This window comes from Pipistrellus hanaki (assembly GCF_964339955.1).
Source record: "Pipistrellus hanaki genome assembly, chromosome: 12".
NCBI classification, from domain to species: domain Eukaryota; kingdom Metazoa; phylum Chordata; class Mammalia; order Chiroptera; family Vespertilionidae; genus Pipistrellus; species Pipistrellus hanaki.
The window spans coordinates 33,062,884-33,077,652 of record NC_140514.1 but is presented as its reverse complement, the minus strand read 5'-3'; the positions used below and the strand labels follow the sequence as shown (position 1 = coordinate 33,077,652).

Here is a 14,769-nt window from a genome sequence, read left to right as displayed (position 1 = left end):
ATTGGAGTGTGGACTTTACTTCCTTCACTGCTGTGTTGAAAAAGCTAAAGACACTGACAAAAGTAATAACCTCATAATCCTACTTCTGACGCTATTGTTTCTGTTATCCCTTCTCTCCTTTTATGGAAAGCTGCTGCTCATTAATCCTGCTAATTGTGAAAGAAGGAAGAAGGTGATTAATTTTTCACTCTTATCAAGAAGCTGCTGAAAATGTAACTTCCTTCAATCACCAGCTAAATTGGTTTCATAAAATGGCTTCACTACAGATATGCCCAAACAATTCTTTCTGTTTGAGTTGTCTTTTTGAAATCAACCACAAAGGACCTCTAGTATAGATGGAAATCTGTTTCACCAGAGATAATATATACAATCCACATTATATTTTTCACCATAAAGCATCATAACATTTCCTAAAATATTTACCTTTTTTTTTCCTCAACACTCTTTGTGCCTACTCACTTGCCCACCAAAAATAGAAGTATTAAAGATGAATGTAAATATCTACATAAGGTCTGTTTGTCCCTTGTTTAATATTTGTTTAGGTTTTTATCTTTTCAGGGCAGGAATTTTGTGCTTGTGTTTAGTAGGTAGTTAGCAAAAGGCTGTGTACAATGTAAATAAAAGAAAATGTGTTATATTGAGGGAGAAATTTGGACAAAGATTCATTTCCCAGTTTTCCTTTATGTGAAACAGACACCCTAATATACAATATAAAGAGCCAGAGTCTGTAACGTCCAAAACGACCGAACGGACAACTGAACTCCAGGCTGTGCGCTCAGCAGGCTCGGGTGGGCAGGGACTGGTGAGCGGGCTGAACTGCTGACCTCTCAGTCCCTCCTGGGTCACGGGCACCGAGTCAACCCAGCACTGACTGCCGCCATGGCAGGTGCAATGCAATTGGTCAGGGGCCCCACAATGGCAGGGCTCCTGGACTGCGAGAGGGTGCAGGCTGGGCTGAAGGACCCCCCCCACCCAAATGCATGAATTTCGTGCACTGGGCCTCTGTTATATTATAAAAAGTCTTTCCTTGGGTGAAAATTTGATAAGAAAATAATTGTAGTTCATTGGCCTTTAAGAGCAAATGATTAGAATGTCACATTAGCCAGCCCAGCCAGTGTAGCTCAGTGGTTGAGCATTGACCCGTGAACCAGGAAGTCATGATTTGATTCCTGGACAGGGCACGTGCCTGGGTTGCAGGCTCAGTCCCCAGTAAGAGGCATAGTAATCTGGCCACTCAGAGTGTGTGTGTGTGTGTGTGTGTGTGTGTGTGTGTGTGTGTGTGTTTATATTTTAGAGGCCTGGTGCATGAATTTGTGCATGGGTGGAGTCCGCCCATTCTGGCCAGGGGAAGGAGACATGGGTGGTTGGCCAGCCTACCTGCTGATCAAACTCCTGGTCAAGGGGACAATTTGCATATTAGTCTTTTATTATATAGGATATGCAATGAGTGGCCAGATTATTATGTGTTCGGAGATCATAATAATCTGGCCACTCAGTGTATAAAGAGAGTGAGTGCTAGAGCAATATCTAGCTATTGGGCTTTGTTAAAGATTCCACACCAATGTGAAGAGCATCTTTCTTCAAAATACAGAGATTCAAACTTCTTTACAACAGTCACCTGTCAGTATGTATTAGAACCTGCAATAAAAGATTCAAGGAGAAATAGCTATCTAAGCACATTTTATTCATAGTTTAAAACTGCCAGTTATATGTATATTGGTTATATGCCTTTTATATTGGGGTATTTTAACCAATTGGTTATTATAACCAATACTATTCAATATCCAAGTGTTTTATTATAGGTTTTCAATTTTTAGGTACAGAAATAGAATCCAGCTTTCAGTGTGTTCCTATGATTGAAACTTGGATATCACTGATAAAAGATCCCAAGATGAGGCCTTTTAAGGACCTGATCAGAGTAAGAATAAGTATACTTAGAAATACGTTGTTTTTCTTGGCTAATGTGGCCAAGGACTCTAGTTGGTATATGCCAGCCCTACTCTTAATTCCTTGTCTAAGGTAAAAGTTGCTTCTTTTGCTATAGTAGCAATTGGACTAAATCTATAGCGCTATGTGCACATTAGTTATAAATACTTATTTTAGGACCATATGGTCGCATATATTTCTCGTTCCAAAATTGTCTTCAGTCTACTTTAATCCCTTAATTTTTAGAGATGAGGAAGCAGATTGCTTTGTTCAAAGAGAGCTAGAACTGGAACATGAATACTTGCTAGCCATGTAATATAAAGGAAATTATTTGCTACTGTAAATTAAAAAATAGAAACTCTAAATAGGAATGCAAATCAAAATGAAGCAGTGTTATTAAAATTTAAGTTCAATTAATTCTTACTAAAATTCATGTGGGAAGATGAAAGAATTTTATAGAGTATTTGAATGAAGAAGTTTTTCTTAAAATAATTCTTGCCCTGGCCTGTGTTGTTCAGTGGCTAGTGTCGGCCCACACACCAAAAAGTTGAGGGTTCCATTCCCAGTCAAGGACAAAAACCCAAGTTGCAGTTTTGATCTCTGACCCTGGTTGAATGTGTGCAGGAGGCAATCACAAAGTACCTCTTGTTATAGAGGTCTCACATCCAGATTTCTTTTTCTCTTCCTATCCCTCCTCTCCCTTCCACTCTCTAAAAATCAATGGAAAAACTGTCCTCAGGTGAGGATTAAAAAAAATAAAGTAAAAAGAAAATTTTAAGTATGTTTTATTTTAAAATAATTTAGTAAGCATCTTTTAATTTACTAACAATAAAAAGTAGTATATTTGTCTGAATTGCTAGTTTAAATGTTTATGTTAGTTATAAGGGATAAAAAAGAGGTCAAACTGGCTAACTTTCTCTTTGTTCTTATTCATTGGGCTATAAATATTCTGTGTTTTCTGTCTGAAAGTGCTATTGTATACAGGCTATATTTTACTGTACTTTGGGAAAAAACAAGTAGGTGTTTTTCATTTATGAGTTTCCTATGAAGCCTACTGGTGGAATTACAAAACCAGGAGACCTCTATGGATTAGCATAAGAATTTTATTGTGAAACCTTTGTAATGAGGCTAATAGGAAGACCAGGGAAAGAAACAGATACAGGAAATACCTAGTCCCATTAAACTGCTAATGAAATAGAGATGAGATTGTTGATGATAGTCATTTTTCTGACTTATCAAAGTGTCAGGCTTTTGTTTTCCATACCTATGTTCAAATTTATACTTTTTAGTTAAACTTTATTTTGAGATAATTGTAGGTTCACATGAATTTGGAAGAAACAATACAGAGTTTCTGTGTACCTTTTACCTGGTTTGCCCCAATGTTAATATCTTAGAAAACTATGGTAAACTATGACAACCAGGAGGTTGATATTGATAAAGGACTCTTCACCACAGAAATCCTTCCTATTGTCCTTTGTAGCCACGCCCACTTACCTCCTACTCACCTCCCACTCCTGCTCCCTCCTTAACTCCTGGCAACAACTAATCTGTTTTCATTTCAATACTTTTGTCATTTCGAGAAAGTTATATAAGTGGAATCATTTATGTAACTTTTGGAGTTTACTAGTTTTTTTTTTTATTCAGCATAATTCCCTAGAGAGTCATCATGTCGTTTGATCTACCAGTAGTTTATTTCCTTTTTATTGCTGCATACTAGTCCACATAATATGAATAAAACTGCTATAAACATTTGTGTAGAGGTTTTGTATGAACATACCATATTTTTACTTACCATATTCTTTCTACCTTTCTGATGTTCTAAGGTTCCTTCTTTTTATCATTTATTTTCTGCTTTGAGAATTTCTTCTAATTTTCCCTCCTCTGAGAATGTCTTGATTTCCCCCGTTTTGCTGGCTGTAGGATTCTGGGTTGACAGTTCTTTTCTTTCAACACCTGAAAACAATATACCACTTTCTTCTGACTTGTATAATTTTGGAAGAGAAATCCCCTGTCATTCTAATTACTTTCTCCCCCATAGATAAGGTATAGTTTCTCTGGCTGCCTTCAAAATATTTTCTTTGCCCTTTGTTTTCAGAAGTTTAATTATGATGTGTCTTGGCATGGATTTCTTCAGGTTTATCCTGCATATGGTTTGTGCAGCTTCTTGAATCTCTAGTTTCGTTTCTTTTTGCAAATTTGTTAATTTTTAGTCATTATTTCTTTGAGTACATTTTCAACTTCACTTTTTCTCCTCTCTTTCTGGGTTCCAATGATACAAATATTATATCTTTTGCTGTAATCCTTCGGGTCCATGAGGCTGTTTTTGTTGTTTTGTTTCTTCAGTCTATTTTTCCTCTGTTCTGATTCTTTACTGTGTCCCTTCCATTCAGCTGTTGAGACCGTCCAGGGAGTTTTTCTTTGCTGAGATTTTTTATTTCTTACTTGCCCAAACATGTTTGTAATTGCTTATTGAGTAATTTTTGTCATTGTTTAAAATCTTTATCGAGTAATTCTAACACCTCTGTCATCTTATAATTTTGCATGGTTTTAAATATTTCAGTTCTTAATATAATGAGTGATTTTCTATTGAAACCTGGACATTTTCATATTATGTTTTAAGACTCAAGATATTATCTAAACCTCCCATTTCCACTGATTTTTCCTGACACTACTTTGGTAGGAGAATAATAGGCACCTCCTTTTTACTGCCAGGTGGGCATAGAAGTCGAGATTCTCTACTCAGCCTCCATTGACACCCAGAGAAAGGAGATCCTTATTATTACTGCTGGGTAAGGGTGGAAGTCCAGGCAGGCTCCCCATGTAGTCTCCCACTGCTAGGGTAGAAGTGGGGGCATGTCACCAACTCTCAGGCGTGAAAGTCTGGCTCCCTACTTGGTCTGCCCTGCACCAATTGGGAAGTTGGGCCTTCTCGTTATGGCCTTATGAGATCCAAGTCTAGGCTTCCACTCAGCTATTGGTGCTGTGGGTAGAGGTAGAACCAGTTTTCTGTGGTGTTTGGCTGTAGAGTGGCTATTGTCAAAAGTTTTCAGTCTTGCTAAGGCTACTCCTTTCTTGTTTTTGTTTTTTGACTAGAGAGACTAGGCTTTTGTTGGGACTTTTTTTTAATCTGCTAGTTGGCATTTCAGGTTATTGGATTCTTTAACTCTAAATCTGGGATATATTTGGCAAAAAGAAAACCAGAGTAACTCACCACTGTGTCATTCCGTGGACCCTGAAATTCCTAGCTGGTCTGCCTTCTCACTGCTTTTCAGAATCTTTTGCTTGTTTGTTTGTTTTAAATATATTTTTACTGATTTCAGAGAGGGAGGGAGACAGAGAGAGAGAAGCATCAATGATGAGAGAGAATCACCGATTGGCTGCCTCCTGCACACCCACACTGGGGATTGAGCCTGCAACCTAGGCTTGTGCCCTGACCAGGAATTGAACCGTGACCTCCTGATAGGTCAACACTCAACCACTGAGCCATGCTGGCTAGGCTCTTCTTATGTTTTATATTTAATGTCCAGGTTTTTAGTTGTACGTAGTGAAAATAATAGGGGAAAATATGTCTGTTCTATTTTCCTGGAGGTGGAAGTCCCCAAATGTACATTTTAATACATTTAAACAGTTGTATCAAAATATAGCCATTATTGGGGGAAATGTTTCATACTTTGAATATTTGATAATGTGCATAATACTGTGTTCACAAAGTCAGCTGGAAAATAACATTATCTAAACTGAAATTTATTGTTCATGTTATTAATGAAAGCTTTTCCCCTCTAGGAAATAATGCAAAAGGTGTCCCAAGGCTCCTGACCAGTGAACAAAGGTTTGAGAAAGACGACAGCCAAGCTCATGTTTTCTCCTGATCAAGAAAATCATCCATCCAAAGCACCAGTAAAATATGGTGAACTCATTGTCCTAGGGTAAGATTTCCTCATCTGATGACATAAAATTGAATAATATATAGTAACTTTAAAGGTACTTTTTTAGAATTTATACCCTACCTATTTCCAGAAAGGACTTAAAGCTATAGGTTAATATTACTAAATTGGGAGACTCTTTTAATTGTCAATTTTATGCTATCACAAATACTGCTTCACCCTCACCCCCAGAAAGGACAGAGCTCCTTAAAGATGAAATAAAAACTGTATTTGTATAGAGTCACATAATCATTCCATTTGTCTTTCCTGTTCCTTGTTTTAGAAAAATTTGCTTTGACTGACTTTATAATTTTTTACAATCCTGTATAATAAAGAGGTAATATGCAAATTGACCATCACTCCAATACATATTATAAAATGGCTTCCCCCTTGTGGACACAAGGTGGTTGGCAGGGGAGGGCAGTTGGGAGGGACCAGGCGTGAAAGGGAGGGCAGTTGGGGGCGATTAGGCCTGCAAGGGAGGGCAGTTAAGAGTGACCAGGCTGGCTGGGGAGGGCAGTTAGGGGTGACTGGGCCTGCAGAGGAGGGCAGTTAGGGATGATCAGGCTGGCGGGAGAGTAGTTAGGGGCAATCAGGCTGGCAGGGGAGGGCAGTTGGGGGCAACCAGGCTGGTAGGGGAGGGCAGTTGGGGGCAACCAGGCTGGTAGGGGAGGGCAGTTGGGGGCAACCAGGCTGGCAGGGGAGCAATTAGACATTGATCATGCTGGCAGGGGAGTGGTTAGGGGTTGATCAGGCTGGCAGGCAGAAGCGGTTAAGGGCAGGCAGGCAGGCGAGTGGTTCAGAGCCAGCAGTCCTAGATTGTGAGAGGAATGTCTGACTTCCTGGGATCGGGCCTAAACGGGCAGTTGGACATCCTCAATGGGTCCCAGATTGGAGAGGGTGCAGGCTGGGCTGAGGGACACACACATCTTCTCCCCTCCTCCCCCATGCATGAATTTTGTGCACCAGGCCTCTAGGTTGGTTTTTTTTTTATAGAGTCAGTACAGCCCTAGCTGAATAGAGCATCAGCCTGTGGACTGAAGGGTCCCAGGTTTGATTCTGGTCAAGGACCTTTGCTCAGGTTGCAGGCTCAATCCCCAGTAGGGGCATGCAGGGACAGATGATCAATGATTCTCTCTCATCATTGATGTTTCTATCTCTCTCTCCCTCTCCCTTCCTCTCTGAAATCAATAAAAATATATGTATTTTTTAAAAGTAAGTACAATTTTTACATATGGCAGTTTTTGAGTAAATTCCCTTCTCCTTGACAACCACTAATGTAGGCCATTTTACAATCACAATGTCCTCCAACCTCAAAACTGTCTATTCCCTGCCTCATTTCCCCCCAGATTGACCATGCTTTCAAGGTGGGAGGGGGAAAAGTGAATGAAGAGAAATTATTATTAAGCTACTGCTTATGCCATAATGAAGCAGTAAAAAATGAAAAAAAAAACATGACCAACACTTGGATCCAAATTCTAGCTTTGCCAGTGTACGTGTGTGACCTTTCTTAATTCCTTTGAGTCTCTGAGGAACTTCAATCCTCTGAGGAATAACTTAATTCCTAACCTGTAAAAGTGGAGAGTGATACTAGTCTCACAGAGTTTTTTATGAGGATGGATTAAGTGAGGTGACGTATGGGGTAGGACCGAAGAGTGCCTACTACATGGTAAACACCCAGATGTTTTGTTTTGAACTTTTGCCCTAGTAGCTCAGTCCTTGCGTACTTGCTTACCTACAGAACATATATGTATCTTATCATGAAGAAATGGTCATAATGTCTGAACAACAAAAGTATGTTTAACTGCTGCTTAGCAGGCATCTCAGTTGGACAGGTTTTGACAACATAATGTGAATATATATATGTGTATGTTCAAGTGTCTGAGACTTAACAAACAAGCCTAAAAATACCGTATTTCAAAAGTTCAGCTATTTAAAGTGTTTGGTTCACAATTAAAGGTGATTCTATTTTAAACAATTTATATTGTACTTTTAAAGGTTAGATTAGCACATGCAAACATTAACCTTTAGGAAAAAATAGAATGAGTCATGAGGAGTCAGATATGCCACTAATCACCTTTTTGAAGAAAAATATAAGTAACTTAAAGTAATAATGAAAAAAAGATTGTGACAAATACACAATCCAAATTCTAGCTTTATATGTATAATACAAACAGTAGTTCTATGTGACTTAGAACATGGCCAGAAGGAATCTCATTTTGTTTTATACTCAGGCAACTGGGGATCAGCAGTTGCTAAAAAGAATTTTAGATACTTATATTGTGCTAATAGATAATTGGGTATTGATCCTATAAGGCAAAGTAACACATTTGTTAGAATTGTATGGTTCTTACAAGAGATCACCTAATCTTTTTTCTCTCCTATCAGGTATAATGGGTCTCTCCCAAACGGCGATAGAGGAAGAAGGAAAAGTAGGTTTGCTTTACTTAAAAGACCTAAGGCAAATGGGGTGAAGCCCAGCACTGTGCATATTGCTTGTACTCCTCAGGCTGCAAAGGTAAAAAACAAAACAAAAACTGTAAATTAACTTGGAGAAATTGAAAGACTTGTTGTACATGTAGTTTATATTCTCTAGCATTCCCCTCACATTCTATACCAAAGGTTTTCTTTTGTTTGGATGGGAGAACGCACGTTGGAGACATGATATTTTAAGGGCTGCCATATGAAAGGGCATCAACTTTTTTATAAATGACAAACGAGGATCAGTAGGTGGAAATTAGAAACATCTCTTAACCAGGGCAGGGTAGGTTTAGGGCTTTATCTAATATTTAGAATTGTGCAGCTGTCAGCCCTGAGAAGTAGGGCATTCCTGCTGCTACTTAAAGGGTCCTTGCCTAAGCTTGGTAAGGAATGTATTATAGTATAGAATTGTATTCAGGTACTAGAAGCATGTTTAGATAAGGCAAATTTAGAGAGGGAGAAAGAAATTGAAACATTACTGATGAGAGAGAAGCATTAATCGGCTGCCTCCTGCATTCCCCCTACTGGGGATCAAGCCCACATGTGCCCCGACTGGGATTGAACCATCACCTCCTGGTTCATGGATTGATGCTCAACCACTGAATCACACTAGCTAGGCTGCATGAGGCAATTTTTTAAATTAAACATTTTTTTTCAAAGATTCTATGGATATGCTTATTTTTGTTTGTTTATAGTTTTGTTTTGTGACCTACATAGGTTTTAGCATAGTGTCTTAAAAAAAGTAGACATCCATAATTATTAAATTGAACCAAAGCTATGAAAAAGCAAATACTCAACCTTATCTACAGTTTGACTTCTCTATCTACTTGCCTAATGCTTTTAGCCCCTTTTTCTTTTCCTACCAAAATCTTTAGAACCTGAGCCACCATTTCAGGACACTTGCACTTTGCCTCAAGTGATAGACAATTAGGGGAAATTTTAGATCTCCACATCTACACTAATAAAAGAGAAAGATACAAATTGACTGTACCTTCATGATGCCCACCAATTAAGAGTATGCAAATTAAGCCAACAAATATGGTGGGTTAATTTGCATCCACATTAGTCGAGCAGCCGGGTGGGATGCTTGCATCATCTCCATGGCAACAGTGCAGGCGTCGCACTGCCCATTCTCTCTAGGCCTCTGGGCACCATGGGAAGAAGGAAAAGTGGCTCCAGCCAGAGTGAAGGCCTTGCTGACAGCCAGGGGAAGGAAGGCCCATTCTTGCACAAATCTTCATGCATCGGGCCTCTAGTTTCCTATAAATTCCTGTACTTCCAGTTGTTTAACACAGACTCAACTTGATACTATGGTGAATGAATAAAAATGAAAGAGATCTTTGACTTATGGAAGTATCTATATCTTTAGCCAAGCATCCTCAGGATGTACACCAGTATTATACCATCTGAGGTATATCTTTGTAAATTAAATAACAAGAGACAGAGAATTGGGTATATAATGCCTTGGTTTAGGTCACAGCTCCAGCCCCTGGAGTTGGTCGGATTTCTGGCTTTGTTTTATACTCAGTGTGGTGTCTAAAACAGTCCTCGCGCCTTGGCCAGGCCCCCTCTATTATTATTTGAGAACCAGTGAATGTAAAAAAGAGATAGTTTCTTTTAGGTGTGTTTTTCTTTTTCTCCTTGAAGAAAACAGATGGAAGTTGAACAACTTATTGATCTAATCAGAGGAACTTCTTCTCAGTATTTGCCCACTGGAGTGCTTTGGCATTTTGGATGTGCCAATTATTCTTTGTTTAGGACTGTATCATATATTGCAGGACAATAACTTTTTAAGCCCACAATCATTGTAACAGCCCAAAAATGCACCTACATATTTCCAGATGCCCCTTACATAGCTAATATGACCTCTGGTTAAGAGCAATTATCATGGGGAAATATTTCTAATTCCTACATCTGTAATATTCTATTCTGTATTTTTCTTTGCATTTTTTACTGTCATACTTCTCATGTTTTCATTGTTGGCTCCTTCTCATCTTTACTGGACAATAAGAATTTTAGGGATCAAAGATGAACTCTTTACTATTTCAGTTTTGGAGGGATGTCGTATGAGGTCATGAAGAAAACTGGTTAGTCTGGTAGTCATCTGGGATGAACGGTTAAACCCTGCCTTCCAGTCCAGTGAGAACTTAATTGACATAGTTCTTGTTCTGAATCTAAGAGTAGGTTTAATAGCTTTAAAAAAGTACACAGGGATTACCATCTCAAAGTACATAAAAACCTCTGTTTTTAAATCTCTTTAACCGTTAAGAACTTCCAAAATACTGAGCAATTCTGTGATTGATTAGCCAGTTGTTTAATGCTGAGTTAAAGTAATTGTAGGTTTTTAAACCTATAAAACAATTATACAATATTTATGAATACATAAATGTATAGTAAAAAAAAAATAACCAAAAAACGTATGCATAGGGATGATCTGTGCTGCATTCTTGAGGTTGGATATCTCTATGAAAAAGGGAGCCCTAGCTGATTTGGCTCAGTGGATAAAGTGTCGGCCTGCGGACTAAAAGGGTCCTGGGTTCTATTCCAGTCAAGGGCACATTGCCTGGGTTGTGGGCTCAATCCCCATTAGGGAGTTTACAGGAGGCAGCCAATCAATGATTCTCCCTAATCATTGATATTTCTCTCTCTCCCTCTCTCCCTTCTTCTCTGAAATAAATAAAAACATATTTTAAAAAAATAAAAAGAAAGGAAGTTAAGAGGGACATGCAAGCAAGCAGCCTTGATTGTATCTGTAGAATTTAATTTATTTTAAAAGATCAGAAGTAAAAAATTACATTATTAAACTTGGATAAAGCTGGGTAGTTAGTACCCAGGTATTTGTTTATTCTCTTTGTATAGTATATGAAAATTTCACAATCTTATTTAACTTTAAAGCTATTATTTTAAGGCTTTGTTTATTACAGATTAGCTACAAATTGAAAGCAAGTAAAATTTTAAAATGCCAAAGCTCTAATAAACTATTTTTTTTCCAGTTAGCCTCTATGTGTATAATCATTCTTTGTATCTCTTTTCCTCTTAACCTCTTTCAACTTCCTTTGTTTGGGTTTTCCCCACTCTGAAATTATCTCCAACTCATATACATAGTATATGCCTGAAAACAAAACTGAAAAGTTCTTTTTAAGCAATGTTTTTCATTTGGGATAAGTCTGGTACAGTATTTCCTTTGGTAATGTTTAATCATTCTATGAATCTTTCTGTATCTAGCCCAGCATATGGCAAATATTTGTCATCTGGAGTCACAGAATGGCTAAGTAAACCAGTTAACTCTCCTTATTGGTTAGCATTATAACTCTTAGAGTTACTTTAAAAATAAAATTCCTCTTATCTTACAGGATTTTATATTTTTTTCTTATCAGAACAGTACTGAGTACTGGTTTCAGATTCTACATGGAATTTAATTTTGATTACTTTATAATTTAAAATACAAGAGAGACTCGATTTTATTCTTTTTATACAATGAAACTGTATTCTTACTCTATAACTACTTCAAAGTATTCTTCTATACCCTACTGAACCTGAGAAACTACTGTCACAACTGAGATTATGCAAGAGTTACTAATCTTTAATCTAAATTGTCGGGGGGCGGGGTGCAGGAGGGGTGAAATATGTCCTATTGATAGGTTACTTTTTAAAAAAAAAAATCTGATTTGCTATTAATCTTTTCTTTCTTAGGCGATAAGCAACAAGGACCAGCACAGCATATCATATACATTATCTCGGGCCCAGACAGTAGTGGTTGAGTATACTCATGACAGCAACACTGATATGTTTCAGGTATTAAAATGTGTGAATTCTTTTTTCATAAAAAAGTCAAAGCCTGTTGTCGGTGACTTTTGCTCTCTTCAGATTAAGGATGATCATGTTTTCATGTATTTTATTTATATATTGTTTTCTAAACCCCATATATAGAAGTCAGTGTAGCATAGTTAAGGGATGGTCTCTAAAATTATAATTCCTGCTAAGCATTACTTAGCCACTGTATGCCTCAGTTTCCTCCTAAAGTATGGTTAATAAAACTTCCCTTGTGTCACTATTAGGAGTCTTCCTAGTAAATGGTTTAGTGCATGTAAAGTGGTCAGAGGTATACCAGGTAGATGGTAAGTAAACACTTAGCTATAATATAGATGTAGTACTATTAACTATTATTATCCCCAAAAAAGGAACCAAGAAATATTCTGCACATGTTTATGACCTTTTTCCCCCCACTACTGTCTCACATTCCTCTATGTAGGCAATAAAAAGTACAGGTAGTTCTGTTTCTAACATATATGACTTGTTTCTCAGCACATATTTGGTCAATAAAAGTTTTTTCATTCTCTTATACTAATTGATGGTATAAGAATCTATAATAATAAAAGTATCATATGCCAATGAGACTGGATGCCCTGCCAGACGAAGCCGGGGCTGTGAGGGAAGCCCGGGTCCCGGCTGCAGAGGGAAGCTGGTGCCGGGAGCCAGGGAAGGAAGGACCGCTCTTGCACAGATTTCGTGCATCGGGCCTCTAGTGTTTTTATAAACTGACAGATGATTGAACAGCCAAACCCAAAGATGTAAACAAAATTTATGATGTCTTCTCCCTTAATATGTGTTTTGTAAAGGCTTAGGTTTTGTTTTTTTTTTGGGGGGGGGGGGGAGAGAAGCAAACAAACAAAAACTTAAGTACCTAATAATGTTACTTTTACAGTTATTATTTTAAAATGACTTTTTAACTTTTCCTTTATTTTATAAGATTAAATGAATGTGAAAAGGTCTGGAGATGTCTTTAATTATAACCGATAGTAAATATTTCTTTGAAGTCACTCCCCCCAGCCCTTTAGACTTTTTTTTTTTTTTTTTTTTTTTTTTTAGAAAAGTGTGTCTAATATTGGATTATGGCTGTTGCTTTTACAAAAAAAAAAAAAAAAAAAAAAAATTTTTAAATAATTAACAACTTTAAAGAAGATGAAGGTTTGTATCTTAATGAGAACCTAACAAAAGCTTTAGGATGATTTTCCACATTTCATTTTACTGACAACCAGTTCAAATGAATGGGCTTAATTAGCTTTTTAAAAATCAAAATGCTACCTAGAAATTTGATCATAAACTAGAATTGTAGTCTTAGGAATTTCCTTGTATTTGTTTACTCCTTATCTTTTGTCTATAAAGTTACTGAAATCTTGTGAATCAAAGATTATAAAGTTAGTTGATTATAAAATTGTGATTAAACCAGCCATCCTGAATTATGGAATAGTCTCTTCGCCATCTTATAAAGACTTTTAAATAGATTATGGCCTTTTTTGTTTTGTCTTTTTCATAAAGGAATAGAGTTTCCCTCAATAATAGTAAACTGATGCTATCCTTTCTACAGGCATTATACTTATGGATGATACGAACATTTCTATATATAAAACCTGAAATATATCAGAAAGTACCTCGATAAATTAGCCAATATTTGAGGAACTAGTTTTGTAAGCATTCAAGAATCCACTTACCTTCTAAACTGAGCAAGAACCTTTATTGTTCAAGACATCAGATATTCAAACTTCAACTCTGTGCATTGCTTGACACTCTGAAGTAAATACAGGGGACACTGCAAGTTGATTACTTACAGTTGCTACATTGGCAGTCTAAGAAGTACAGTCTTTTCATGGGTTGAAGAAGAGTGAGGAAAGGCTTTATGGTAGTGCCTTTTTTTTTTTTTTTTTTTATCACGATGAGTAGAATTTTGCCAGTCCATCTAATAGAAGCATACTGACAAAAGAAATGACAAAGAAGTACACATATGGTAGAAGATTGATGAATAAGCAACTGGTAGCTAGAATACACTTTTGTGTGAACAGAAATAACAGGAAATTAGGCTGGATTGGGAGGTGGGAGGCAAATTGTGAAGTTAGTTTTTGATTATTATCAGAAATAAGAAACTGATAAGTTCAGATAGATTGTAAGGAACTCCTGAAGTTTTTAATGGGTGTGAAGAGACATAAGATCTATATTTTTTAAGTTAATAGTGGCAATTAGAAAGAGGAGGAATTACTAAAGTTTATCTTAACACAATTCTATGTTGGCATCTGAGGACAATCATGTAGGTTTTCCCTTTATAGATATTTCTGATTTCTTCTTTCTTACCTGTCATGACCAATATTGCTTTGATGTCTGAAATCTTCTCTAAGACCTAGATCAAATATCAGTTCCTCTGGAACAATCTCTCTTTCCAAATAAATGCTGCTTCTGAGTATCAATTCTCAGTCCAATCCTTGGTCTACATCTTTTGGCTCTAAAACAGCCTTTTGTTTTTGGAACTATTTCAAAGGTTTGAGACCATTTTCTTTGGATATCATTTTAAAATAGGAAAAAGGGATATTCAATCTTACATTTGTTAGCCAACCAATTTCCCCTTAAAATTCTCTAAACTAAATACTTTATACTTGATGATAGGAAC

The 14,769-nt window shown here is 37.1% G+C and overlaps 1 protein-coding gene across 1 annotated transcript in view; it reads left to right on the top strand.

Moving 5' to 3' along the window:
• PELI1 (pellino E3 ubiquitin protein ligase 1) overlaps nucleotides 1-14,769 on the top strand; it is a 49,963-nt gene that overhangs the window by 29,584 nt on the left and 5,610 nt on the right. The window contains exons 2-4 of the mRNA XM_084901117.1: nucleotides 5,710-5,852; nucleotides 8,238-8,367; nucleotides 12,024-12,125. Of these exons, the coding sequence (XP_084757243.1) occupies nucleotides 5,782-5,852; nucleotides 8,238-8,367; nucleotides 12,024-12,125 (303 nt within the window). The 5' untranslated portion in view covers nucleotides 5,710-5,781. The remainder of the gene's footprint in view (nucleotides 1-5,709; nucleotides 5,853-8,237; nucleotides 8,368-12,023; nucleotides 12,126-14,769) is intronic.